Source organism: Varroa jacobsoni, unplaced genomic scaffold, assembly GCF_002532875.2.
Source record: "Varroa jacobsoni isolate VJ856 unplaced genomic scaffold, vjacob_1.0 scaffold_1081, whole genome shotgun sequence".
NCBI lineage: Eukaryota > Metazoa > Arthropoda > Arachnida > Mesostigmata > Varroidae > Varroa > Varroa jacobsoni.
In genome coordinates, this window is record NW_019213983.1 from 65,259 (window position 1) to 91,821 (window position 26,563).

Genomic DNA, 26,563 nt, shown 5'->3' on the forward strand with positions numbered 1-26,563 from the left:
CATATATAAAAACTGTTGTGGTTAATTTGTTCACGGGAATATTCGTGAAATATTAACACCCCTTACAAGTATCAATGTAGAGGTTCGATTTTATCAATGTCGCTGAACTAGCTCTAAGACTAAGCTCTGAGAAGTTCCGTGAATATGGTAAGAAAAGTTTGTGTCATGAGCTACTCTTATTTTCGCACGATTCTAGAGGACCAAATCCATCACAGCTGATTACGCTTCATCGAAGCGAATATGACTGACGAGGTAACAGTGGTTGCTGGGTATCACATAATGATCTATAGACGTGGCTAAGTGAAACACGCAGATCTGAAGGGAGAAACAAAGGTGGTATTCAAATTCAACCAAAGAGTGGACTATAAGCATGCATGATACATGGCAGGCGTACCTATGCTGTATTCGACTATAAGGTGCAATCATTAAAGGAGCGACTAATCGTCGAAGTTAATGGTGTCTTCTTCTTCTTCTTCTTCTTCTAGGTAATCGAAGTCAACTTGTTATCAAGAATGTCTATTCATAGATGTTCGTATTTGATTGCAAATGAAGCTTTCAATGATTCACCTGTGTCAGCAATTGGTTGCAAATACTTCATCAGGCAGGATGTGCTGACATATACAAATATACTATGTATATTAGTAGGGTTGAAATTTATATGAGCAATATCAAGGGACAAATTTGTACGTGATATCAGATGCCGACTCGAATGGGAGTAGGAAATTTTGAGTCTTCGGTCCGTTGGCAGCAAGCAGAAGGTCTGCCGCTCTCATGCCGGTCATAAACTTCATGCCCAGGCGGGTATGCCGATTTGTCAGAAATAGGCGTTTTTCCTCAACGGAAAAAGTGTTTTCCTCCGGGCGCAGCCAACGGAGCACTGATGTTTTGTAATGAAATTACGGCTTTAGAATTGTTTTACAGAAGTTATTCAACTCACTATTTAGTTATATTTCTTCTTACAGACCGTAATCAAGCAAATACCACGGTAAAAATGTCACATCGATTTTCCTTAAGTTATCTTGATTTTCATATCTTTTTTTAGACAAAATAGGCCCTTTATTTGGCTTCTCATTTTTCGGATTGTACCTCTACGCAGGATAGTGCACTCCTGCAGAGCCATATTACGGGCGTTTATTCCAATGGTTAACAAGTGTCAACTGGATGAAGCACCGCGACAGTTTTCTATGAAGGAACAGAGCCATCTGATTGCCCTACGACTCCTGAACGATCTCAGAAAGTAGGCATTTCCTCTGTTATAGAAAAAATTTTTATTTTTTTTAAGTTTCTCATTGTAGACTTGGTTCCGCTTAAGTTACGATGGAATGAAGATACACATTGATACAGTGGCTATAGCCATAAGAATATAATTCAATAATTTCATACCGGCACAAGGACCAATAATTCAACTGACTGATTTTCAGATTACCATTATATTTACCGTTATTACGATATGACCTTCTATGATGGCGGACAGGTGTTCTCCGTGCCGGTAGTTGATGAGAGGGAATAATATAATTTCTCCTTCCAATCTCTAACCATACTTTATGGCTGTTAATAATATGATAATATGGACTAAGATACTGGTCCAATATATTAGCATTATATTATCATATGTATATCAATATCAACATAATAGTGTCCTACTAAAACAAACGTGCACTGTCCTAAAAGTGGCCTAAAGACTAGTTGTAATCGTATAACAAGCAAGCCATGCTCTTCAGTAGGTTCTACAGCGGTTAGCGCAAATGTTTTTTTATTTGTTTATTTAAATTTTTTTTTATCTAGTATTCGGGATTGGTGATATCGAGATTACCGTAAAGTTCGTCCCAGCTAGAAAAATTAGTGTTACTTTCAACATATGCATATTCTACTAATTCGGAAGTTGTTAAACTCTTTGGAAGTCAAACGAAGGAAAGCTTTGATGGTTCATTTTTGCGTTAAGAAGAAGGTAATCTTTCATATATTTTACCAAAGGTAGGCGTTCCAAGGTTTCCTGCATCGACAAACGTGAGCCATCCATGTTTGCCGATGCAGGCATCTTTGCATATTTTGTTGTACAAGACGTGCGCAGCGTAGATCTTCATAAGGCGCTCAAGGTCTCTAAAGTGTTTCCTAATGATGTGCTGCAATTAGTGCTCGCTAGGCTAGGACTTGCCATTCAGCTTCTACATTTCAAAGGTTCTATTCATCGTGATGTTGAAGTATGCACACCGTTTTACATGAAAACCCTTTATATATTTCTCTCGAGTATGGAATACTGTTAATGCATAATTTTCGCGTTCAGTCAGCTAGCTAATGTCTGGCTGTCCTGAAATTTTGTCTATTTGCTAGACTTCAAACGCAGTAATTATGCCTGATCGCCGCGTTAAACTAATCGATTCTGACACTGCTAAGGCTATGCGAAGGCCGATACGTAAGCCTGACTGCCTATTGACAAATGAGACGGTTAAAAAAACCGTATGGGAGAGCCATCGATCGGTATGTATCCCTTCGAGTCGTGCGCGTGTTATCGTCAAACGCGGAAATGCGAAGTAACGAACTGCTTAATTTAGGAACTTTAGGAAAAGCTTAATTTAGGAAAAGGATAAGAAGCTTTGAAATAACGGCGATTTTTCCGCACACCTAGTCTTGTACATCTGGTTATTAAAATGGAGCTTATTAGAACTTCCACAGGCCGATGTGCGAAAATGCGTAGCTAGTTTACTGCTAACAATCCAACCTAGATGGGCTGTCGGAGTGACCGTGTTCCAGCTGGCAAACGGATGGACACCCTTTCGTAAGACAAAAGTGGTTAGTCAGCTCCAAGACAATATTTGTCAGGGTCGGTTGAAACAGAACCCTGTAGCTCATCTGCAACCGGAGGACAAGGCCCATATGTCAAGCCTTCTTCACCGCAACCCACGGGGTTACCTTCGAAAGATTATTTAGGTCAATACTAGCCAACGACTTCGCCTGAGGCAGAAAAAAAGAAGCAAAAATGGTTTAGCGTTGAAGTTTTCAAGGTCGGTAAGGTGCGACGTCTATGATGTCGCAATAATGAAAATTCGATTGGCGCTGCCAAGTCCAGTGTTAACTTTAACATTTCTGACGATGTCTAGGAAACGTTTACTGTACACATTACGGACTTCCTTAAACTTGTCCTACAGGATTGGCACCGCGACTAGGTTTTTTAAAATACGATCTGCTTTTACTAAAAACAGTATACGTATTAATCACATGGGCAAGCCCGTGTGGGTCCGCTTGGTAAAACTTAAATTAAAAAAAAAGTGCGCTTGCGTAATCCTATAGGACGTGAAAAAGCATAACAAGCTGTATACTTTGACAGCAAAGCGCTTCTCAGAGTGCATTCAAAAGCATAGAGCTGATATAGTTGTCGAAGCGGAAGACGTCTTCGAGGAGCCCGAACTTCCTACAGGCCTTTCTCTTTAGCCTTCCTTTTTTTGCGAAATCCGAAATACTCGTCAAACCAGTCAGTATCGCATCACAGACGCAGCAAAAGAGCTCAAACAGCCGATCCTCAACAAGGTGTTCAGTCTCAACAGCAAGGTACTCTTTGTGTGAATTTCGCTCTAACTTTAAATTAGTTAAATAATAGCAAATTTAGCTTGTCAAAAGCCGAACTTGACATTGTTCATAATGTGGCAGGAGGGTCACTTGCAGTATAAAGCGGGCTTCTTCGCAGTATGTACTCGCGTTATTTAATCTTAAAATAAAAAAAGGTAGAAAATTTTCATTTTACATTTTCTGCGCACAGCAAAAAAGGTTTTTACTGCTGTAGCTGCTATAGTTTGATGAATGATATATGCGATCAAAGCCTTTCCAATAAATATTGAAACTGGTATCATGCCCAATCGAATATTTTACTCATTCATTGCTAGAACTACTCGGGATTCTACAGGACTTTTAAATCCCTTGATTTTGAATTTGCAATGATCTCCCACGTTTTTATACATACAATTTTAAAATGAAGAGAAGCGCGTTTATCCTTTGCCTACAAATTTCATCGATAGAAACTCTGCGAGCTATGAACTATAGAAGATTCAAGCAGTTCTTATACAATTTACCAAGGCTTCAGGTCCAAAATGTAAAATTCGTATTTTATTCAAATAGTTGTAGTTTTAGTTGTTTTCGATGGGAAAATGTTTTTTGGAGCCATCAAGCTGTGGGCGTTTGTATAGTTTCCATTTACGCGCAGAAGCCAACGGTCTCACAGCAGGCTGCTTGCATACATTTCATTTTACGATTCTTCATTTATGCATCATCCGTTGCAGGCGTTAAAACAGTTTTCTGCATTTTATTACGGTCTCTTAATCATAACGTGGAAAAGGTAGTTCTTGCCCGAGCGATTTCGGAATTGTCGTTAGCGTAGCACGATACTGGAGTTCAACTCAATTACAAAATCAGGTTCCGGTAGTCATTCAGACGATGCGTAGAATGAACGCTCATTCCAGGGTAACTATTTAAGCGATTTTTGTCATAAGCTATTACAGCGTCCTATTTGGGTTTTTTATTGTTGACGTCTTACCGTCATCAAGTTTCTGATTGAACCATGGCGGTAAAATTGAATTGGTATATCATCACGACAACAACCATGCTTTCAGATTTTCCCTGGCGATGTAATCACAGGAATATCCTTGGAACCTGTCCCGAAAATTATTACGCCAGAAGTGCTAAATTACTTCCGAACTAGAAAGGATTTTCTTTTGGTAAGTTATTTTCAGGTGACAGATCTCTTGTTGAATGTTTTTGTGCATCCCTAAAATTCCGAAAATTGTAAGTTTGTACACCTTAAGGTAGCGCATTTGTTGATGTCACGACAGATATTTAACATAATAAAATTTACGGGCGAAAGGTGGATTAGGCTTGCGTGTATAAGCTTTTTTTTATCTCTAAAATATGTGAATAATAATATCGGAGGATCGTGAACGAAGGTCAACCAGTTAATACACTGAGATATTAATAGCTTCGGGTGGCACTAGTATCTGGTTTGCGGGATTTGCGCGGCGGATACGGCTCCGGTGACGCCGAAGAGATAGAATGGCTTGAAGATGAGCTGTTCAAGAAGATCAAAACGGCCGGGTATGGGACGAAACAACCGTCTTACTTATCGGATTTGAAACTCGAGGAGGCTAGTCGACGCACTGCACTTTGACGTACCAGGACATGATGTTGCAAGTCAAGCACCAGGAATATAATAAAGATACAAAACAATGCAGGGAGGTTATAGCAGACGAACCGGTCTTGACGTGAGCGATTTTTCAGCTATTTGATAAACAACATGTGCTTAAGATGCAAATAAGCATACTTGTATTTCGAACACTCTGCGGAAGTGAGAATTCTAAAGAGCACGTGCATTTGGGCAGTTGTGTTGCAGCTCACGGCCAATTTCGTGTGTGTTTCACATGGATTTTTTAGTCTGCAAAAAGAATTTCTGGATCAGAACATTTGTGAATTAATGATTTACAAGTTAAGCTCGAGTACATAGGAAGTACTTACGGTGTAGATTCAATACCCTCAATCCTATAGCGCAAGATCCTAGCATTCACCGCGATGCATCCGGTTAGGAATACGTCGTGAAGATGGAACGGCCGGGTGTGCAGAGCAGCTTTATATGAACGGAGCGCCACATGACCAGGCATACCTGCAATAAAGCCAGAATTATATATGTGTATATATATATATATATATATGCATATAATAACGCTATGACAATTTAAAGCTGATCCAGAAGTATTTGCAGCTTAGTTTTATTAACGCATGTGTTGTATATATGCCCGTTAATGAGTTCGAGTCGATCGCGCCCTGCTGGGCAAGAACAAATTCATCTAAAAGCAATTTTTTAGCTGATCTTCCTCCCAAAACAACACAAGTTGCTATCCAAGGGGTTTTAAAGATGATACAGTTACCACACAGAAAAAAAACGATCAAGAATCAAGACATTTTTGCTAAAATATCCATAAAGTCCTTACAGAAATTTAGTGTGTCAAGAGGTTTGACCCTTGTTAGCTGCTAGGTTTTTAGGTAGCATCTCTATACAGAAACTCTTTGAGATTCTATGATATAAAGGAATTTGCACGTTTAACATTTGGAAGTTTATTGGAAACTGACCGTATGTGTAACACACGGCTTATTGCTACGGCATGCTAAAATTCAGCTAAAAATAGCTGTAAAGCTTAGCTCGGTATGTCAAATACGGTCGGTTTCGGGTTCTTAGTATTACCTGACAAACATTAAGGATAAATGTCCAGAGTTGGAGTTTTTTTCACGAACTGGAACCTAAAAAATGGTTTACGCAAATACTTAACTTTAAGTGTTTGAGCCATGCGCTTCGCCAGAAGATCGAGAAGAATAGTCTTCATGCGTAATATTCGTTTGCTAAAAATTGCAGTTTCTCATCGCATCATATTTGATTTAGTACTCACGACTATTTTATGAGCAGTTATGTTTTTTGGAGAACGGCACGGTCTCCTAGAGTGGACCTGCATCAGTCTACCTATCAAAAATCTAATAACGTTACTAATTATCTGTTAAACAGCACAGCTTATATTCTAGATAGGTGTAAAGTGTCAAACGTTGCAACACGTGCAATATAGACATTTTACCTGCCCAATGATTTCCTTCCCAGCGACAAACGCGTGGGCATATTTTGATTTGAGCCTGTCGAGTTCAAGCTGAAGCTTGGCTATACGCCACATCGTGTCGTCGTAGGCATTCACCTTCAGCATTTGAAGTCTCATTAGACTGTACACACGATTAACGGATTGATTTAGCTCTCCCCGATGCTCTATAGAACAGATGCCTCCCATAGCTAATGTTTTCCTTGAAAGTATACGGTCATAAATTCAGCAGAGACGATCAATCTATAGCTATTCCAAATATATCACGATAGAGAGTGTAACGCTGTTCGAACTGATCAAATGCTACCGCAAGGTGAGCTACGCTCAGGAGCTCGTTACAAACTACACGTTCAGAATTATCGTCGAGTCTCGAATTGGCCTTAAACTCAGAGCTTCAGACTTATGGGTCAGTTTTCACCGCGGCAGTAAGAATGAGATAGCTGTAACTAATTGGCTGATGAGAAAAACAACCTTTATGAAACCTCTGTTTTTCACTACGGCGCTGAGTTGCTTTTAAATTTACGAAAGTTGCGAGTTTTTTAAAAGAACTCCTAAAAAACCTAAATTTTCATTGACCATGAGACTCGCGAGACAGTCGATATTAACCGATAAGCTATTTCCATAAAATAGCCTAATACCGATCGCCTGTGTCAAAGGGTCAAAAATATTCGTTAGGTTTGATGCTACTATTCTAGGCAATACAGAGAGTTTTGCACACTACGATTGTATACAATTTTTCTGTTAGTGTACGTTGCTGTTAGTCAATTTATTTTACTGTAGTACTCACCAAGCAGACAAGTTCATAGTGTGAGAGCCTACGGGATAACCTGACGGAGTCAATGAAGTCGAGCCGAAGAAGATCACCAAAAGACTCAGCTTCTGCTCCTAGACTAGCCGGCAACGTTCGCGAAACGAATAATCAACTAAGGTCAGTATCTCATTTTTATGCGTGAGCTAATAAAGCTCCAAACAAATTTACTCTTTCGGGCAATATTAATTAGATAAAGAGTATTTCGAGTCGAAGGGTGCTTTAAAGATACTCAATTTCGGCTCACTTTTTTGTAACCTACGTTTGGTTATAACTTTCTGTTGTTTCGGCTGTCTGTACACCCAATAACGAACACTATTTGGACGTTTCTTAGATAGATAGATAACTTGAAGCGCCTTGGCCCATGTTTCTCGTATGCTGTTGCGTCGATCAGTATTATTCAGTGCCGATGATATAGTGACCAGATATTCAATATCGCGATACAGATTTCTCGGTAGCATCATCTCGCTGTAGTTATATTCGTACTTGTACGGAGTTAAAATTACCATCAAGTTATGTCAATACTATATAGTAATTTAGTTATTTCACATAGATCTTGCATTGTCACTCATTGCATAACGCTATTGTGCACACACATATTTGATCTGCATATAATTCATTTACTATTGATTTACAGCTACCGTTAGGAATCAGTCACTCAGTTGAAGGAAAATAATGTTCGATGTACACCGGTACACCTCTGATACGTAATACTAGTTTAACTTCAGGAAAATTTAAGCTGGAAACTTATTTACACAGTTGAAACTGAGATTCAAAGTACAGCTGACCTATAAATGCTTCTTATTTCACAGTCCTACATCGTTACACGAATGACGTCAAAGACCTTGCGTGTAGTGGAAGGTCTGTCCAAGTTCATACAGAGGACTCGAATATCGATTATTTTAGGTATTAGAATTTTTCCATCGCAGACATTCCTTGTGACAATTTATTTTTTTGTATTGGAAATAAGCCAAACAACAAAAAGGTGTATGGTTCAACTAACACAACATGTAAATATCAAACATAACAATCACGAAATGGAATAGAGAGGCTCAAACCAATACGATGTATAATACTCATTAGGAGCGCCGCTTTGAATACGTTCCTGATTTTTCTCCTTACGATAACCAAATCACATCTCCGAACTTAACCCTATCAGTAAATCTTTACCAAATATAGGCTGAAAGCTAACTGTGGTCGAAACACAAATCGAAATGCGGGCAAATTTTCACAAAAGACCTGTAAGGGTCATTCACCCAAGGAAAACCTAGGTATTCCAGCATTGCTTTCCAGATCGGCGACAAATCAATCAAAGACGATTCTGTGAGCACACGCGTGACTTCACCCTCCTTCACTATTTGTAGTGTACGATTACTTAGCTTCTTAAAATCTACGACTACGGTATTTCCGTCAATTCTGTTCATAGCTAGTTCTGCATGATTACCGAGTGATGTTATTGTCCTCCATCTCTGCAAATCGTCGAGTTAAGCCAATGTGTGTATTTCTTAAAAAAGAGTGATTGTGTCACCCATGTTCAAGGCATCCAATGTAAACCACACCAAGTCCTGAGTACACTTTGATTACTTGCTCGCAAGCTCTAGATAGAATCAACCATACAGTGTTTCGAGAACAAATAAATATTTTGAATATCGACATGTCTTTGATTAGAGCTATCGATATTTGTTTGGACGAGATTTGCTTCATTGGATTTTCGGGCTTAAATGGGTTGGGTCTAGGTGATATTCAAGTTGAACACTCAATGGTTAAATTCTTATTAAGCTTGTAAGTTTGGACAAACGAGAAACGGGCTAGGGGCATGCAAGCGTGCGCGAAAAGCCTTGCCATCTGTCTGATATTTGGTAACAGAGACAAAATTTAAAAGGTACAATAATTACTGATTAAAGATTTACTTAAAGGCATTATATAATAAAATCTAGGAGGGGTTTGCCGAGTCTTTATAGTATATTGATTTTAGCGATGTTTAGCTTAAAGCGTTTAATTAATGATACACTAGGTAAAATATTTTTCTAAGAATAACTTCGAATGCTATTATTTTTAGTAAGTGAAATCCTTGCTGCCGCCCTAATCGCTCGAGTAGATGAATCGGTTTGAAACACAGAGGTTTATAAATAGGTACTACATGAACCTCTACACAATGTACATACGCTGAATGGCTTCCTTAAACGGCTTAGTTGTCAGGTGAATAGTACCGACTCTTGGCTTTTATGTGTTTGTCAGCTTTGAATCCCCAGCCGTCCGACGTAATACTTAACGCCGATACCGGACGTACTATTCGAATCATAAGGAGTCCGGCAACCTTACCTTTTTTCCGCATGTCAAAATAAACCATATAGGAATCTCACCTTAGGTCTAACCTCCTGTAGTACCTCGAAATAGTACAGAATCACGTATACAAGAATGATTAGAGCACTTGCCTGCGTGTTTCCCACTAATTTGCGTAACAGAAATTTTATTCGTCCTTTTACTAAGGCATCAGTTGTGTGACATCATCGGTTGTCGACAGCTGAGATAACCGACAGTTGAATGAAGCCGTTGAAGGACGGAGCAAGTCTGGGCAACAACGAGGTGGCGTATGGCGCTATTTGCGGCCGCGTAACACGAAAAGCCTGAGGGACACAAAGTTGACACAGAATGTAAAAAATTACGCCTAATCAAAAAAGGCTTGGCACCAGGCGCCACTATTACTAGTGAAAAAACCTGAACTTTTAACATACGGACTCTGGAACCAGTACCGATTATAACTTCACACAGCAAATGGCAAAAATAAATGCGGCCGCCTTATTGAGTAAAGAAAAATGAACGAAATCCCTGAGGCCGACCTAGTACGGCCTGTAATCAGGCGGTCAGATGCACCCTAATCGAACACCATGAGTACCGAACGCCATGACTTCACATGCATTCTTCATAGGTACTGTCATTTAAATACAGAAAAAAAGAGTTGATTTTGATTTGTTAGGTAACAATTTTTGATGTGTTAGTAAGAATCAGGTTGAAAGAATTGAAACGAGGAACTAGGAGGAAATCAGCAGTAGTATTTATTAATTCTTTCTTTATTGCTGTGTGTTGTTTATTGTACACCTAACGCTTCGAATTCTCTCGACTTGATTTTCCACAGAGAAACAGGAAAGTGAACCTCGTGCCTATAAGTTTCAGATCTTCAATCAGTTCAGAAAGGAGTCCCACTTAGTTTGAGGTATTTCGAGTGAACGTATTAAGCTTTGTATCATCTGTTACCTGACGAAATTCGATCAAAACGCGATACGGACTATGTGAATTGTTGATTCAACTTGCTCCAGCAGCGGCCTTCTTTATAAACGCTAGAGACGTATTGCCACTGATCGCTGTGTTACATCGATGTTTTTTGCAAAACAGCTATGTACAATGCTACAAAGCTAGATTGATGCAGTTTGTTGTGTATGCTATACATGATATCGACTGCCTGATAATATTAAGGTTATTAGTAAGATTTGGTGCGCACGATTAAGTCAATCTATACTAAAGCATAAAGTTTTTCAGATATAATTTAAGCTGTTTTATTAAAAAAGTGGGTGTTAGTTATATACAAGATCGTATCTGTTGCGACTGGAGCTCTTCGGTGTAGTTACTATGTGCGTGTAGTTTTTTTTTTATTTCAGGAGAAGTGCCCTCATGGGCACACTAGCCTTAATTGGACTAGGTTCACCAATTCACGATTCGAAGGCAAAATAAAGATCTATTGCAGGACGATTTTGTTGACATTTAATTGAACATAGATATATTTATGCAACTAAAAATGAAGGGTGTAAAACTACATATTAGAGCTTTAACACTCCAGCATGTATTTTATACCTTGCAATTTTACTTTAAGTATCTATGAATAAAGAATCAAGAACGTCCGGTTTTTAGCCATATAGCAGCTACAATCGATAATGCTGCGAAGATGTCAGGCCGGCAGGAAAATTTGTCTAATAAAAGTTGAATTGCTAGGCTAAAGTTAAACTATTGATCTTCAGTATCAGTAACTAGTGAAAGATTTTTCGGAATTGGGGCAGGTCATAGTGAAAAGCTAATATTTTTCATTTTGCAAGCCTGCTGTAGTGTCTTGATAATTTCGCACGGGCGTCGAACAGGTTCCTAATTCTGAAAAGCTTAATTCTAGCTCTGCTGGCTACACATGCACATAAGGATACATGCTTATTGAAAAGCGAGCGTGTGCGTGACGCTGACTTAACGAAACCGTACGTCACAAAAGCACATTCAGGATCGTGGTACCACATATGGCCGAGAATGAAATAACAGCCCAGTTACTACGTTTTGGTTTGTCGACACTCTTAATAGCCAATTTTATGGGAAAGCAAACAATAAAAGGGAATACAGGTTAGTTGTGGATAATAATGATTATACTTGACAAGCGACTTCTTTGGTATCTGAAAAAATTTCCCCACTATCCAGTACCGTATATTTCTATAACTCATATAGAAATTTTCTCACATATATCGTGAGTATCGTTAATTTCTCAAAATAATCTCTCAAAGTTAATTCTTGCGAAATTGATAAAAATGAAAATTATGTTCCTCTTTTGGGCTTCTCCTTCCCCGACAAGTACAATGGAGGGGATCGTTCATGTGCTGGAATCTAAAAGTTAGTTGTAACAGTGGAATAAATTATTTATCTGCTTGACTTTCGTTTTAGAACTCTTACTGTAACCTGGTACTATTAGTAAAATACAGAATTTATAGAGACTAGTACCTCTAGTAACTTTTTAAGAAATTGATGAACTTGGAATATAGCTTGTTTATCCCGGTAAATTGCGTCCCACAGTAAATCAAATGGGAGGACTTGTCTGCAGCTTTTAAAGTTCCGGACCCAGATTGCTTACATTCATCAAAGTCATCCATCTTCATTTTTAAGATTTAAAGTGGTCTATTTAACAATTCCCACGGTTAACAGAAAGTATCACCTTTGGGAACTTGGGAGAACATGCATCGTATCAGCGATAGAGTGAAGCGTTGTTTAACGGGACTCGATTAGCTGGGTCGGCCCGGGACCCAAATGTGAGCCAATAGTCTGACCGTGTGACTGCCGATTTCACCGTAAGCTTACATAGTAAAGGAGTTGTTCTAAAGATAGATATTCCACGAAGCAAGCCTTCATGGCGAATGTTAAGAATGAATCACATTGGACTTGCAGGTTCAAACAGCTGCGTTTACAGGTAAGGCTATTCTATGATTTACAAATCATAGCAGGGCATACAGCGGCGCATTGCCTGCCTTTACATTGATTGTGTAAGAGATATTCCATTTTCTATCCGCGACTTTTTTTAGTAGAAGCTATACGTCGAACTACATTGACGCAATGTAGCAAGATACAAAACAGCCGATGGTCTTACAAATGACGATCTGATTAGCATCCTGTTATTGTTAAGTTTAGTTTTTCTCAATTTCGAGAACCCTTTTCGCCCACCAATTTCGAAAATTGTGTACTCTCTTTATGGTTATTGTTTATACGTTTTAAGTAAAAAGTTGATTTTTTTTTACACCTTTACACAAAAGGATGTGAGTGTAGAGAATATAAGTTATCATGGCATGTACAGCGTCGAAGCTCAAAAAACCGTTCTATGGCCGTCGTACTCATTCGACCTAAGACCTCTGAATATATTTCATTTACGGTTTTTTGAAAAACAAAACAACATGAATAACTACCTAAATAGTGTTTCTCTGGTTGGTCATTTATACGACATTATACAGGGTTTGAGAAACGTTTCTCACCATTTGCGGGTCTTCGTAAAATTGTTTTAGTGATAACTAATTGCAGCATATTTGTAACAAACGCACCCAAATTTCCTTATTACACTCTACTATAAGCTACTAAAATGCGATATGCGAATTTACAACGGGTATTTAGCTGCAGGAACGCAGAAGCACGCACGGCACATGTTCAAAAGATACAATAGGGAACCAACTGTTGGTTGGTTATGGTAATCAACATACACCATTGAAGGAACACACTCTATTATAACATGCTTGTAGCAGAGTATTATACAAATTATTATTGGGATGATATTAGGGTACTCCTGTGTTTAGCTTAAATCAGCTCTTTATTGTAATAATTTGCTTGTTTTTGCCACCTTGAAAAATGTGAAGCGAAGACTCTCCAACTGATCAGAAGACCTTTTTCAGACTGTCAAGAAAGAGACTTACGTCCACCTACTAAGTTGTTGAGTCTAACGTACACTGAAACAACGCGCTATAATGCGGCGTAAGTAGTGTAAGATTCGCTATCGTTCATTCATAGCATTCATTATAACTTCAACTCATAGAGTTTCTGTCGTTTGGACTCTATAGAATTTGTTCCTAGATAAATCGGCATAAACGAATAGGCTTATCGCATAGATAATATTCCCAAAAACAGACACGTGATGGAGGTAAGACAAATTATGGTAATCTACTAACTGATACAGACAAGAAACATAAAACAAAGCGTGCACATCGTCGACTGTTGAACACTTTTATTTCCAATAGCATTTTTATAGTTACAGAAATAATACGCAAAAAAAAATCTGAAGGAACAAGAAAGACTGCTTTTCCTCTTCTGTGAAGTCTTCCCAATTGATTCTCTCGATTATACCCTGACAGGTACTTGAAGCATAACAATGTTCTGGTATACTGTAAAAATGCAGGCTACGAATTCATGGCCACGGCAAAAAGCAGAATTAAATGAATGTCTGTTTTTAAGCACGTGTTCGATACGACATATTTATGCTGAGCTTATTCTCTCTATTGCAAAAATTGTGAGCAAATATGTGTGTATAGGGGTGTGTTGGTGGGGGTGGGGGTATATCTTCTCTAGTTTTTAATACATTAGGCTTTATCCTGCGAAAAAGCCATTCCTATATTTACGATTATGTCTGCTAGGTGAGACAATAAGTACAAGACATTCTTCTGAAAAGCGAAGTTTGAAGGAGACCCTTGGATGTTACACCTACGCCCTAGTAGTCAGACTGACTAGGCGAATCGTGTTACTATGTTACTCTAAGATATATTTGTCGTTTCAATTATATATTATTGCAGCTTTATGCACCGTGCAAAGCAGTGAAAAACAAGATATATACAATTTAATTAAAAACGATGGTAGTATGGATTTTTTGAAAATTGTTTTATCCACCCTGTAGAATTTATGCCAAAGTCTGCCGTCAGACACCACTCGCTCTCTTCCATGCGTCGTTTAGCAGCCTAGTTGAGAACCTATGTAATACATTTATCGCGCGATTCAACATGTTGCCTGCGGTCACTTCTCAGCATGTTTTAATGAATCTTTGACGTAATTGAGAATGCCTAGAAATGCTAAAATTACAAATAAAAGATTAGTGTTTGAAATTTGTTTGTTTCTATCGCTTCCTACATCTTCAGCATCTTACGATACCATTGGGTAATTGTTTTTCTATCCAGCACGGGAAGGTTCACCATACCGGAATGTTTACCCAGTCACATGTTAACTAAGACAATGATTATTGAAACGGAAAGACTGTGTATTGTGCTCTTCTTATTCTTAACGCTACCGGTTTGTTATCAACTGCCACATAGTTGAGACACCACAGTTGTTTGGTTTCATTTGCAGGCAGAACACGCGGGATTTTATAGGTAATTTGCCACCGTTGACGTAACGTCGACACGACGATTGGAGGTTTGCGTGCGGCACAATATAAAACCAACGCTGCCAGAAATGCTCTACCGTCCGCCGCTTAACCCAACAGTCAAGCTTACCTTACGACGATAAATAGGTGTAATTGATAAAATGCCAGAGGAGAATATCATGCAGATAAATCGGGTTTTGATGGAAGACAAAACTTCTTTAATGTCGGGCTGGTTTCAATGCGTTTACCGTTCTTTGAAACTTGTATTTGTGGAAAAAATCCTTCCCATCTTTCCCTTCCCCCGCCCCTTGGACGATCTCCCGCGGCACCCCAAACAGGGCGGCTTCCAATCTGGCCCAGATAGAGTTGCCATCTTTCTGACGGACTGAGACAGACCTCACTGAAATTCGCATTATATACATATGTTCGGTGGTATAGTTCGAAACGAAGTCATTTTATCTACTTGTCATGTCATATAGAAATGTCAATATTATACGTAAATTCGAAAACGTTGCAGAAGGCAATATCGCACTAGGTGGATTACGGGATAGAAGAAGAGTTTAATTTGGGTATTGCCTGACGTTCTGGCCAGGCTGTTCAAAGAGTTGGTGTACAGGTACTTCGATAAAGGTTAAAGAGCGGCTCATTCGCCGTATAGGTTTCAAAAATTCCCCTAAGGTTGACAATTGCCATGTGACATACACCAAAGTATATCCAAAAGCAAGGCCAAGGGTGGACATGAATGACAGAAGATACCAACTAAGGATTGACTCTGTTCAGAGAGCACATTGAACCTGATAAGTTCCTTGGTGCGTGACTCGTCGACAGATATATATTACTTCTCCTGATGCTATCCACTATGTTACACATATCTTTTGACCTAGGAGGGAACAAACAGTATAACACAATATATATATATATATATATATATCCAACAAACATCACACAATTTCTCCTCGTCTGTTTAGCAATTGTTGTGTGCTGCATAGTGATCCAATACTATCGACAAAAGAAGCATTAATGCAGAGCATCAATATAATATTTTATTATTACTTTAGCTATAAAGGACATACCCAATGTCTCCATTTTGGTCGATATTGTCCTAACAAGTGTATATAAAAATTCGCACGTTACGGAAAATATCTGGGAATGCTGGCGGTACTTTTCATGGGATTCGAGCTCTTTTGTAGCACAACGCCCACTACACTTGACAAGCTGTTCGGGTTAAGAACAACTGAAGAATTTTCATTGGCCACATTTAATATAACTTATTTTGTATTAAAAACGCTGTGCTTCGCTTTCTTCCATAAACGTACCAAAAAAAATATATCGATGGTTCTTAATAGACATATATAACGGTATTTGGATATATAAGGGAAATGGCAAATAAATCTTTTACTGGACTAAAGACCGTACTGACGTCTTCGTAAGCCTTTGTCCCTTTTCTGTGTAAGCCCTTGAGAAAGTCGCTAGATCCAATAGCACAGGATACCGTAGTAGCTGTTCCATTGCGACACGATTCAACTGGTCTTTGCTTCTGCACGCCTCAGGAATAGATTTTATCTTGACCGCAGGCCCTTTTGCAGATGTATCTCCTTTTTGGGTGACCTTTTTTCATCGCTAAGTGGCTCCTTCTTGACATTGGTCGTACTCTCTACTTTGTCGTTCATCTTATTTTCGTTTTGCTCCTAAGACCGCGTCCGATTGTCACTATCATTTTTCAACGATTTACTTTCAGTGGTATATTTCGACTCGGTCTCGTTTTTTAACCAAATTCATTTTTGCGTTCCTCTATTGACGATCCCTCGTCGTGAACGTCGTCAGCTTTATTTAGATCAGTAAGTGTTGTTTCATTAGTTTCGTTAGTTCTATTTAGATTATAGATGTTATCTTTTTCTTCCGTATGATGATTAATCCTATCTGCAAGTTTGTCATTTTTGTCCCCTTTATAAACACTAGTTTCAATGTAATCGTCATCTTTTCCTTTTTTGTTATCATCTGCCGCTTTGTCATAGTCCGCTACCCGATCATAGTGGTTAATATCGTCAACGAATAGGTTCCCTTTGAGAATTTGCGCGACGCCTTCATCATCGTTGGCGCATTGTTCCTCTGCATCACTTCCGTCAACATTGCCCAAATCGTCATTGTGGAGGACTTCCACGTGTATTTCACCCACATCATCCTCGACGTCTGGAGGCGGTCCGAGTAGTGGTATCGGAGGTGGAGCATCCAAATCATTCAAGCCTGCATTTTGACACTCACCCGCCACCTCATCCTGCTGTGGTGAAGACGCATAACGTTAGAAACATGGTATATTCAACAAGTTTCTTAGTTGTCCTAACAGAGAGATTATTGTGAACTACGCATTATTCATACCACCTATTCTCATAAGTCAAATTATAACATGATTAATTTCTTAAATATAACAACGAATCAGTTTTGTAACGACACTTAGGATTTCGTTGAAGTGTTCATATAAATCTGAAGAGTTTCTACCTGTGTGCGGCGAGGGCCATAACAAACATTGCAGGTGAGCGCCGGTCTTGAGGCTAGAATGAGAACGTAACGGGCATCCCAGCGCAAACCTAAACGGAGTCCTGAACCAGTGGCGCTTGAATGTAGCCGTCTAGCTAAAGCTTCCCGTTGCTCCTCAGGAAACGACATGATCACATCAAAATAGTATGACTCCACCGATCCTGCGCACGCCGCGATTGCATGCGTGCAAGACAAGGAGTGCATTTTTATGTACTACTAGCTATAAGTGCTATTTATCATATGCAAACACTCATCATAATGACAAGTAGCTTCTGAGTAAGACAACGAATGTACCTTTGTGTTCATTCTTCTTCTCAAATTTATACGTGAAGTCCATGATTTTAGTGCGATGCACACGAAAGCCAACGCTCTCCATTATATGAGCATAGATCTGGAATGTCAAGATACACATATACCACTTAAAGCTAAACCTAATACAAAACATTTCTTGTGAATGCTTTATGGTACGCTTTATTTTTTCTAAAGTGAACACGTAGCCCTGCTGTAACATTCAGATTCGCCCTGCTATAAATAAAAATCCCATTTTAAATAGTGTTATTATCTGGGCGTAATTAACTAAGAACGATAACGTGTGTGAGCACTTACTCTGTCGGCCCGAGGATGACCATACCAAGGCTTTTTGTTGATATCCAACGCCTCGGTCGCCCATTGGTTTAACTGTTTACCCATCTTTTTCAGTATGATCTACTCCGAGAGACGATTATATAAACAACAACAACAACAACAACAACAAGTTGAAATAAATAGGCAAACATTTTACTTTTTATTTTCTCAGTACTACTCATCACTTGAGACGTACATGCTCCAACGTAGCGAATGCCAAACCTAACTAGCCACATAAACCCTTCTTATAATCCAAATTTTAATATTAAACAGGCATATTCAGCCTGGCAACTATCCTAAATCTAGCAACACCGCCAATCTCATAGTTCGAAGATTTATGTAAGGCGAGTCCGGTCTTTCCCCGGCTTAACTAATAAATCAGTGTTATTATTTAAAATGGATGTACAGCATTAGCTGTCGGAGAAAGAATCACGGATCCGTGTAGGTGTCCTGCATTTTTGTTGCGATAAACGCTACTTTATTACTATGTCAATACCCTGACTCCCTGATAGGTATTTTCTGTCTCACTCTATATTCTTTTATTTTTACCTTGGTCGTGGTCGTAGCAATGTCCGCTGGCAGCTGACATGGTATAGCCAAAAGCAATCGTCCCGTCGACGGCTTGAGACACCAAAGAAGATTTCGAAGAGCCGCTTCCTGTCATAAAAAAAACAGCAGGACAGGGCAAAAAACATGTCAAATGACTAAGCAGAAACAAAGTTGCTAGTAGCTGTTCGATTATCTGGTTGAATATATCTGGCTTTTCTACGGCACAAATAGATACATAGTGTTATCTAACCATTTATGCCGAACACGTGCCGCAGAGTTGCCCCTAATTTGTACAGCCTCTTGACAAAATAACTGCAGCTCTGGGATTTCGAATCAACCCGCCTTATTACTAAGTAACATTACCAAACATGAACGAGACGTGTGTGGTTACAAATACCTCATAGTTGCGACATTTTAACCTTTAAAAGCGCCGTTCTGTTGGTGAGCACTTTTTCATCACTTGAATAAATTATTGACGTAAGTTTATTGCCCAAGTAGGATTTATGCATATAAAACTTAGTTACCTGATTGTTTAGATGAAACAACGTTGGGTTTATATGTAGCACCCAGTCAAATGCTTGACTATATTTCAACGGGAGACGATCTTCAAAGTCAGCTATATAGGAAAATTCCAACTTTTCGTCGGCGAAGTGTTTCGTAGCGAACTCTATGCCGTGTATATCCGTGTCCACGCCTGTCGTTGATATATTAAGTACAAACAATCTCTTTTACATAAAGTATTCGTAGAAAAAGCTTTATAAAATAATACAGTTAGGTAAATTATTCTTCCGCCCTTCCTTGCACAAGGTTAAAACCCCTTGCCAGGGGGGTAGGTATTTAAGCACTGAAAGTCCACTTTTTTTTATAACTAAGCAACCTTAGAAGATCGGTAACAGAGTTAAAATTTGAAGGTGAGAAACCTAACATTTAATTTATATAGGTACCGCGAAATATACTGGATAGTTTTCTTTGAATGCTTCCTATCCCCAATTTGCCGCCGGCGCATTGTATATACGTATACAGGTGAATAGCTCTCCTCTAATACATGTTCGTTATAACGATTTGTGTGCAGCACACAATGTCTTGAGCTTTAGCTCGCATGTACCAATGGTCATGAAACGGCAATTTTAAAAAATTCCACTAAGGTCCATTAAAAAGATCTAACCTATTCAAGCTACTTAAGGCTTAATCTTAGTAAAACGATCAAGGAACGCGATAGGGTACATACGAAATAATCATATGAACACAAGTAGAATTTATAGCTTAGTGATGGAACTTTCTGCAGCACATATATATGTCCCATCATTAATTTACTCGACATCTTTTAATGATTAAATTCTTATTATTTTCATTCGATCGTGCAAAACGCAGCAACCAATATTGCCATTCTGTAATATTGTAAAGCGTCGTTCATTTTTGATACATCGATTTCGAACGATGACACACGACCTGTGCTATAATGATATGTACAATATCAGGGCTACTTTACAAATGCAATGCTTGCAAATACTATGTTATTAAAACGATGACCTCAAGATTTCCCTACACAAACAAAAGAAAAAAACTCTTCATAACTTTTTTTTTGCATATATGTTGTCTGCAACAGAAGGTTCAGTGATGCTGTTGCATGAACGGAGTGGCTATGAACGGGTGCTCCGTGAGAAGCTGTTCCCTCACTAGACTCCTTTTGCAAAAACTCTGGCATTTCGAGTGTACACTGGCCGGCGGCGCTGTCTTGTTGGAGTCACGCAGTCCAAGTCTCACTCAACCAGTTTCAGCCACATGAAATAGTTTACCACGTCTCTGCAACGAGCATTGTTAAAAGTTGATTCCAAAAGATAACGGTCCAATGATATTTCTTGCCCAGAATGCGCACCATACTGTTACTGCAGCTTCATACGGTGGTTGCTTGTAAATAGAGCGAGGATTTTTCCAACACCTGTACGGGACCGCTTTGTTTGACTGTCTGCCCAGTCGGTAAACGCCTCATCTCAAAGTATTGCTTTCGATGCAAAATTAGCATGGCGTTAAGGCTGTCTTTTGGCTAATGTGGCAAACGTACGACTGTAAACCAGAACTTCTGGGGTTAAATGCATTTTATGGCACCAAACACCCAGATGTTTACGCAGCAAACGCCAGATATTATTGCACTAGATATAAATTGTTGCAATCGGAAAGGAATTGAGATGTTCTGGGACGTCCTCAGCTGCCGTGCTGACTCTTCATTGATGCTCAAACTACGACCGGTGAGAAACACGAATCTAGCCGTTCTAATACTGAGAACTTTCATCATGCTATGATATGGGACCTCAGAACAAAAATTAACGTAAAAAGCTGGGTTAATTCAGTCGCTCGATTGAACCGTACCGCGTATTCCGTCGATTTTCAACGGCGCTAACTGCCGGCCGAGCTCTTCGCTGCGGTGTCCATATCTGATAAAGAAAATAAAAATGCAATTAGCAGCTGATGAGTAGATTAAGGTATAGGGAAATTTCATAAATTCGATAGAATCACACATCTATGTGTCCAAACCCGTTGAAAATTGTTTCTACAGCTCCGTGGTAATGTTTGCTCATAAATATTGGCAAATCAAAAGAGTAATATAGATATAAAATGTGGCTTTACGCTCACTTCTGTACCCGATTTCTTAAATCTGATAAATTAATACGGGCCCAAGTCTAGCGTTATGAACGGTAAAGGTTTGTCTGAAAACAAAAAAATGTTATCGTCTGCACTAGGAACTTTTCGTAGAATCTCATGCTTATTCGGTCACGGTTTTTCAACATAGTATTCATTTACTAGTATTTATTTAGCGTATGTAGCTCGTTGCAGTGGGGCTTACCGTGAGCCAACATCGAGAACTTTTGCTCCTTTCCAGTCCCACTCCGATGTCCACTGACTGAGCTCGCAGAGAATTCGCTCTTGTAGAGCATCTGAAACCGCCAGTAATTTTGCCAATTGGAGGTCAGATAGTGATGACGATTTCTGTCGACCACTTAAAAAGAAAGCAAATACACTTACGAGCTAATATTTTTAAAAAACATCCTTCAATCTATTTTGCGTTTGAAAAAACGAAAATTTTAAAGTATTATTATTATTAAGGTCAGTTAACTATATGTAGCTCAGAAGGCTATTAGATTGACCGCACCGTCTTACCAGTATCACTATTTAGTGGATAAAATACAGAGCTAGTCATGTTTAATTCTTCTTTGCAAGCATGTAGGCTTTCCCAAGGGGACATCAAGTATATCGATGCATAAATGAAATACGTTTAGCACCTACATATAGTTAAGTGTTTCCGGGCAATATGCGGCTCCCGGTTTGTCAGTTAGCATACACATCAGGAAGTAAGGACAGGTTCACCGGCATCATACTTCGCTCTCACCGATCTTTCGAACGGTGTAAGGGTTAACCAACTAAAGTCAGTTAAGTAAACGTTGCATGTAAATACTTTAGTACATCGTGTAACATTTTAGTGCACTTAGATGATTTATCTGAGATACAATGTTCGGTACCATGAGGTTTTGAAACAGGCGGAAAAAAACCTAGTGACTTCTTACCAGAGTAATTGCGAATTTAATACCACAGATTTTGCAGACACAGAACCCGCGTTCCAACTTTACTCACTTTGGTAAAAATCCCGCTGCATGTTAATCTTTTCTTGACTAATCAGCTAGCACTTCAGGTGCTTGCTTTTACCGATATCTAACTCCTACGGAGGAAGTAATTCGGCTCCTTATCTTGTATTTGAATAGGAACAATGTCCGACGGATAGTAATATCGGATAGGGTAGCGTCATGGCGTGTACTCTGTGTAGCACTTTGACGAGTATTTCCTCGCGTTCGTGGTGTTTTCGACCTTCCTACTTCTATAAAACATGAAAAATAGCACTAGAAGTAAACAACGTCACCGTAAATTTTAAGCGGAAGATGAATACTCTATCGCAGCAACGTTTAATACTATTTGGTATAGCACAGGAACATGGGAGAATCAAAAAGATACTGGTGATCATCTAACGCGAGTCACCATGGGCTTCTCTGCCGGGTGGAAAATCGACTCAGGCTTTGCGAGGGCTTGCGTTAGTCAACAGGCCGGCTTGAGGAGGCCACCTCGCGCCGCTTTGCTGAATACCTCAGAGAGAAGAACGCCTAACCGGGGAAAAGTATTTCGATGGGCTCTACAGTCTTCTATTTTCAACCGCTGGCTAACGGGTGCAGCCCCAGTCGATGTCATAAGATAGACACCGTGGCTAGCCTGGCTAAAGGTCACGCATAGTATGTAGCGTTAACATCTACATGCTGCCGTACGCCATTCGGTATTAGGCTAGGACCTTTCTGGGTTGAAATTGTTGGCCAGTAGCTAAATGTTCGCTTATTTTATCGGCGCCCCGTATAATGATTCACATGGAAAGAGTCGCTAGAACTGTGTACTCGCGAGTTATGGAACAGACAGAACGTAAGATAACTCAATATATGCACATCGAAATGCTCTAATTCACTAAGCTCGAAATTCTAGAGGAAAAGCTTTACGGTGACTTGGGATAAGCTGTATATCAAATCCTTACCACTATTGATGCATAATGGTTTAACTTGAGGAGCTTTTGCGGCGTTGATGTGTATCACTTGCCGTTGAAGTCAAAGGTAGGTTGATATACTTTCGATTGTCGGACAACGGAGCGGCTTAATTTTTAAAAAATGGCTTTCTATACTAACCACTGGGCGAACATTTTCTTAAATTGCTTAAACATTGTCCTCTGCTAAATGCCTCGAACATAGCAGAGTCGTTTGCTAAGGACTATCAGAACAGTATATTTTGTTTCGCCGATTGTACTAGGCAATAAATATCGTGTATTTCCCAATAGATTGTCTACATTATACAGCTGGAGTATGATTGTGGTCTCTATTAGTAGTATCTATTAGTATCACTATACAAATTAACGCCAAGTGTCATTACACAAACTTTAGTAGTATATGTACTTTCAGAAATTTTACACTTTGAACGACACTCTTTTTTTCTGCATAGTATCACGTACTTCATGTTCACTCATTGCAGTAATCGGCAAGCAAAAACAAAACTCCAATAAGGCTGTAGCGTTCCCATACAACAAGGAGTATGCCTCATTCAGTGTAACGTATTACATAGGTAAATGCGCTCCGCTCAGGCCACACTGTGCACGATTCGACGATTCGAAGACGATTTGAATATTTAAGAGCTATTTAGAATAGAAAAAGAAGAGCACGGATACCAAAGCATCATTCACTTTTTTTATTTTGTTGCCTTTTACTAGCCAAGCTGTCGGCCTCAATGTGGCTTACATCCGTTTCTGCAGTCTTACACGATTAATCTAGTTACCTGGATTTATAGCAGAATCGGATATGGAATGATTGAGAACTTTAAAGCTGGAAAAAATAAAAAGACTTCCCAAGGCTGTTATGGTCGTTCGAGCGATATCCATAGGGCCTAGAAACTACTGACAAACGTGGTCGCCCTTAAGTAAGGGTGCTGTAGATGCAGAGCCGTCGTTTTAACATCCTCGTTCCAATGAAAACTTGGGGATTCATCTTCCGATTACCGTCTAGGAGCGAAACTGGCGAGAAGTGGCAATCAGTCCAACACCATCGCCTGTTCTACTTGAAAAATCTAGTTGAAATCTGAAATCTGGCCATGTCATTTCGCCAGGCCATCCTGTGCGATGCTGCTTGCACGGGCAAAAATAATGATGTATTATAATGTTTAATGATTGGCGCTCGACCTACGACCAAACTGGCGCTCACCGTAAAATCGTCTGCCGCTGAAGTTCCCAAGAAAGGCTGAATGAACACTGAAATACTGCCTGCGGGACGGTACCCAGGACACACCAAATGTTTCCTTGTTGATCATGATTTCCTCCTTCCGAGAGCGGCGGAGATGGCCCTCTAAGACGCTCGTTCTCGAGAGATTGTCATAAAAACATTTCTCCCTATTATAGCATTCTATAGGTAGATCGCCTTCGCTACAGCTGGGTTCGCTGTCATGCTTGGTCGCCTCCTGGCTCGCTTCTGTCGAGTCTTGTGTTGGCAAACTTTTGGACTCATTCAAGCTCAATTCCCTAAACTCTTCAAGTGCTTTGTCAAAATCGAATTCCTCGTAGAACTTCACAGTAGTCTTCGGCCTGGCAAATTCTCCAGGCTTGAAACGGAGCCCCACACGCCGACGACGTAGAGGTGTAAATACTTTCGTATGGGAACTCGATCCGTTTTTCTGTCTCGAACGGTTGCTATGGCGACCCACGTAAGGATTACCACGTCCGCCATGGCCACCCATGAAACAACGTGGGACCTGCGGAATGTGAGTGAATCGACGATTCTGATGACGGTTTTCATTTATGGGATCTGAACTCACGAAGCTTACGTGACGCGCGCCCTGCACAAAACATAATAATTACGGTAAGGTATTTAGTTAAAATCAAGCATCATCGCTCTATCTGTCTGTCTCAAGCGCAAGCGTGACGAGCACAACGCGACAAATCTACTTAGAGAATGATCTGGTTAAGCTTTTGATTTGAATTATAGTAATAATAAAGCCAACAAACAAATTCAAGCTGTGTCGCCACTGGTATTAAACCTATATCAGCAATGCGATATACTTCGACATCGATTCACAGAGAACATCCAAATTAGCCATATATCAATACATAGTAGTGTTCTCACTTGACTGACGCATGCTTCCCAGTAATAAATGGACTTCTTTTGCCGGCCAGTACAGCCGATCTAATAGTTACCTTTTCATTCCTTTGGGCGTTATTGATTGGTATAAATTTTTTTTTGCCCGCTTTCTGCCCGACTACTCCTCGCCTAGCACTAGTATCGTTACTAGGCTTTGAAGATTGTTCTTTATAGTCCGGACAGGTGGCATAAATGTTAGTTCGGTTGTTGCTGGTACTGGCGTGGCTGCTGCAATTGCTGCTTCGACTTGCGCTATCACCGTCGATGCTCTTATATTTTTTGGTTTTCAAACGGGCCTTCTTATTAAATCTGCTTGTACTGTCGATTACTCTTGGGTTAGCTTGTTGTTGTTCTTGCTGCTGCGGCTGCGGTTGCTGCTGCTGCTGTTGTTGCACAGGCTGTTGAGGTCCGACCCTGCCGCAAACGGCTCGATTGTCTGTCACTGGGCGATTAACATCGGCACTGCGCGTACAAAAGTCGTCACTTTGAGGAGGGTCGGCGAATTTTTGAACTAATGCAGTTGGCGTAGCAACATATAAACCCTGTGAGCCATCACTCTTGGACAAGGCGTATGCTCTTCCACTCGGACTGGACAGGTATCTGCTCTCAAGCATCTTGCTAGTTTCTTTGATGGGAGTCGATGTAGAAGATAACAAATTGTGATTGCGATCAGCAGCGCCATCAACTCCTACGATGGCAAAGAGACATGAAAATAAACCGAGATAGAAGATTAGTTGAAAATAAGTAGAGGTAATTTTGTGCCATGTAATTGGCATAAGAAAATGCTGAAGCTGATCATTTGATGGCAAACACACGCTAGTCTACGTGATCGCACGTAAACTAGCGTGTACGATAGATACGTACGGTAAAAAGATCTCTGAACACCACGCAACGTGGCCAATGGCGTGATACTAACGGTAAAAACAAGCAAAAAAAGCACAGAGCACGCTTTGTCTGTTTCGAACCTATTTTATGACAGTGATGCGTAATATATTCCTATCTACCGGTACGTACGTAATGACGAAATAGGAGGGCGTAATAAGTCGGCACAATTGTGTTAAATTGAAAACTTCCGTCGACGTTCTTGTTGTTT

At 39.8% G+C, this 26,563-nt stretch overlaps 3 protein-coding genes across 6 annotated transcripts in view; 1 reads left to right on the plus strand and 2 right to left on the minus strand.

Moving 5' to 3' along the window:
* Positions 1-1,702, plus strand: part of LOC111266423 (uncharacterized) — a 21,846-nt gene extending 20,144 nt beyond the window's left edge. For 2 of the 3 annotated variants that reach the window (XM_086970894.1, XM_086970891.1), the window contains exon 6: positions 486-1,088. In XM_086970894.1, coding sequence (XP_086827020.1) covers positions 486-526 — 41 coding nt within the window. In that variant the 3' untranslated portion in view covers positions 527-1,088. Of the gene's footprint in view, positions 1-485; positions 1,089-1,421 lie in introns of those variants that run through there. The other variant, XM_086970892.1, reaches the window with a different exon arrangement.
* Positions 1,703-16,079: 14,377 nt separating this feature from the next.
* On the minus strand, positions 16,080-22,842 carry LOC111266430 (uncharacterized). Of its 2 annotated transcripts, none has more exons than XM_022843910.2 (9): positions 22,394-22,842; positions 21,609-21,699; positions 21,134-21,198; positions 19,291-19,460; positions 18,767-18,874; positions 18,200-18,298; positions 17,888-17,984; positions 17,555-17,754; positions 16,080-17,333 (listed from the first exon to the last, which is right to left on the minus strand). In XM_022843910.2, exons 1-9 carry the CDS (start codon positions 22,413-22,415, stop codon positions 16,824-16,826), a joined length of 1,362 nt encoding a protein of 453 aa, XP_022699645.1. In that variant the 5' UTR covers positions 22,416-22,842; the 3' UTR covers positions 16,080-16,823. The 2 variants fall into 2 exon arrangements, with proteins under 2 accessions (XP_022699645.1, XP_022699644.1); XM_022843909.2 differs by having other exon boundaries at positions 16,080-17,336; positions 22,394-22,840.
* A 1,166-nt stretch (positions 22,843-24,008) lies between these two features.
* LOC111266425 (uncharacterized) lies at positions 24,009-26,084 on the minus strand. The gene is made up of 2 exons (XM_022843896.1): positions 25,527-26,084; positions 24,009-25,168 (listed from the first exon to the last, which is right to left on the minus strand). The coding sequence occupies exons 1-2, from the start codon at positions 26,082-26,084 to the stop codon at positions 24,500-24,502; spliced, it is 1,227 nt and encodes a 408-aa protein (XP_022699631.1). The 3' UTR covers positions 24,009-24,499.
* Positions 26,085-26,563: the final 479 nt, after the last annotated feature.

Coding starts and splice junctions, on each gene's coding strand:
- LOC111266430 (XM_022843909.2), bottom strand. CDS start 22,415: ATGCAGCGGGATTTTTACCAAA. Junction 21,199..21,608: donor GTTCTCGATGTTGGCTCACG/GTAAGCCCCACT, acceptor TTTCTTTATCAG/ATATGGACACCGCAGCGAAG. Junction 18,875..19,290: donor TGTTTCATCTAAACAATCAG/GTAACTAAGTTT, acceptor TTTTTATGACAG/GAAGCGGCTCTTCGAAATCT.
- LOC111266425 (XM_022843896.1), bottom strand. CDS start 26,084: ATGCTTGAGAGCAGATACCTGTCCAGTCCGAGTGGAAGAGCATACGCC. Junction 25,169..25,526: donor ACGCCCAAAGGAATGAAAAG/GTAACTATTAGA, acceptor TGTTTTGTGCAG/GGCGCGCGTCACGTAAGCTT.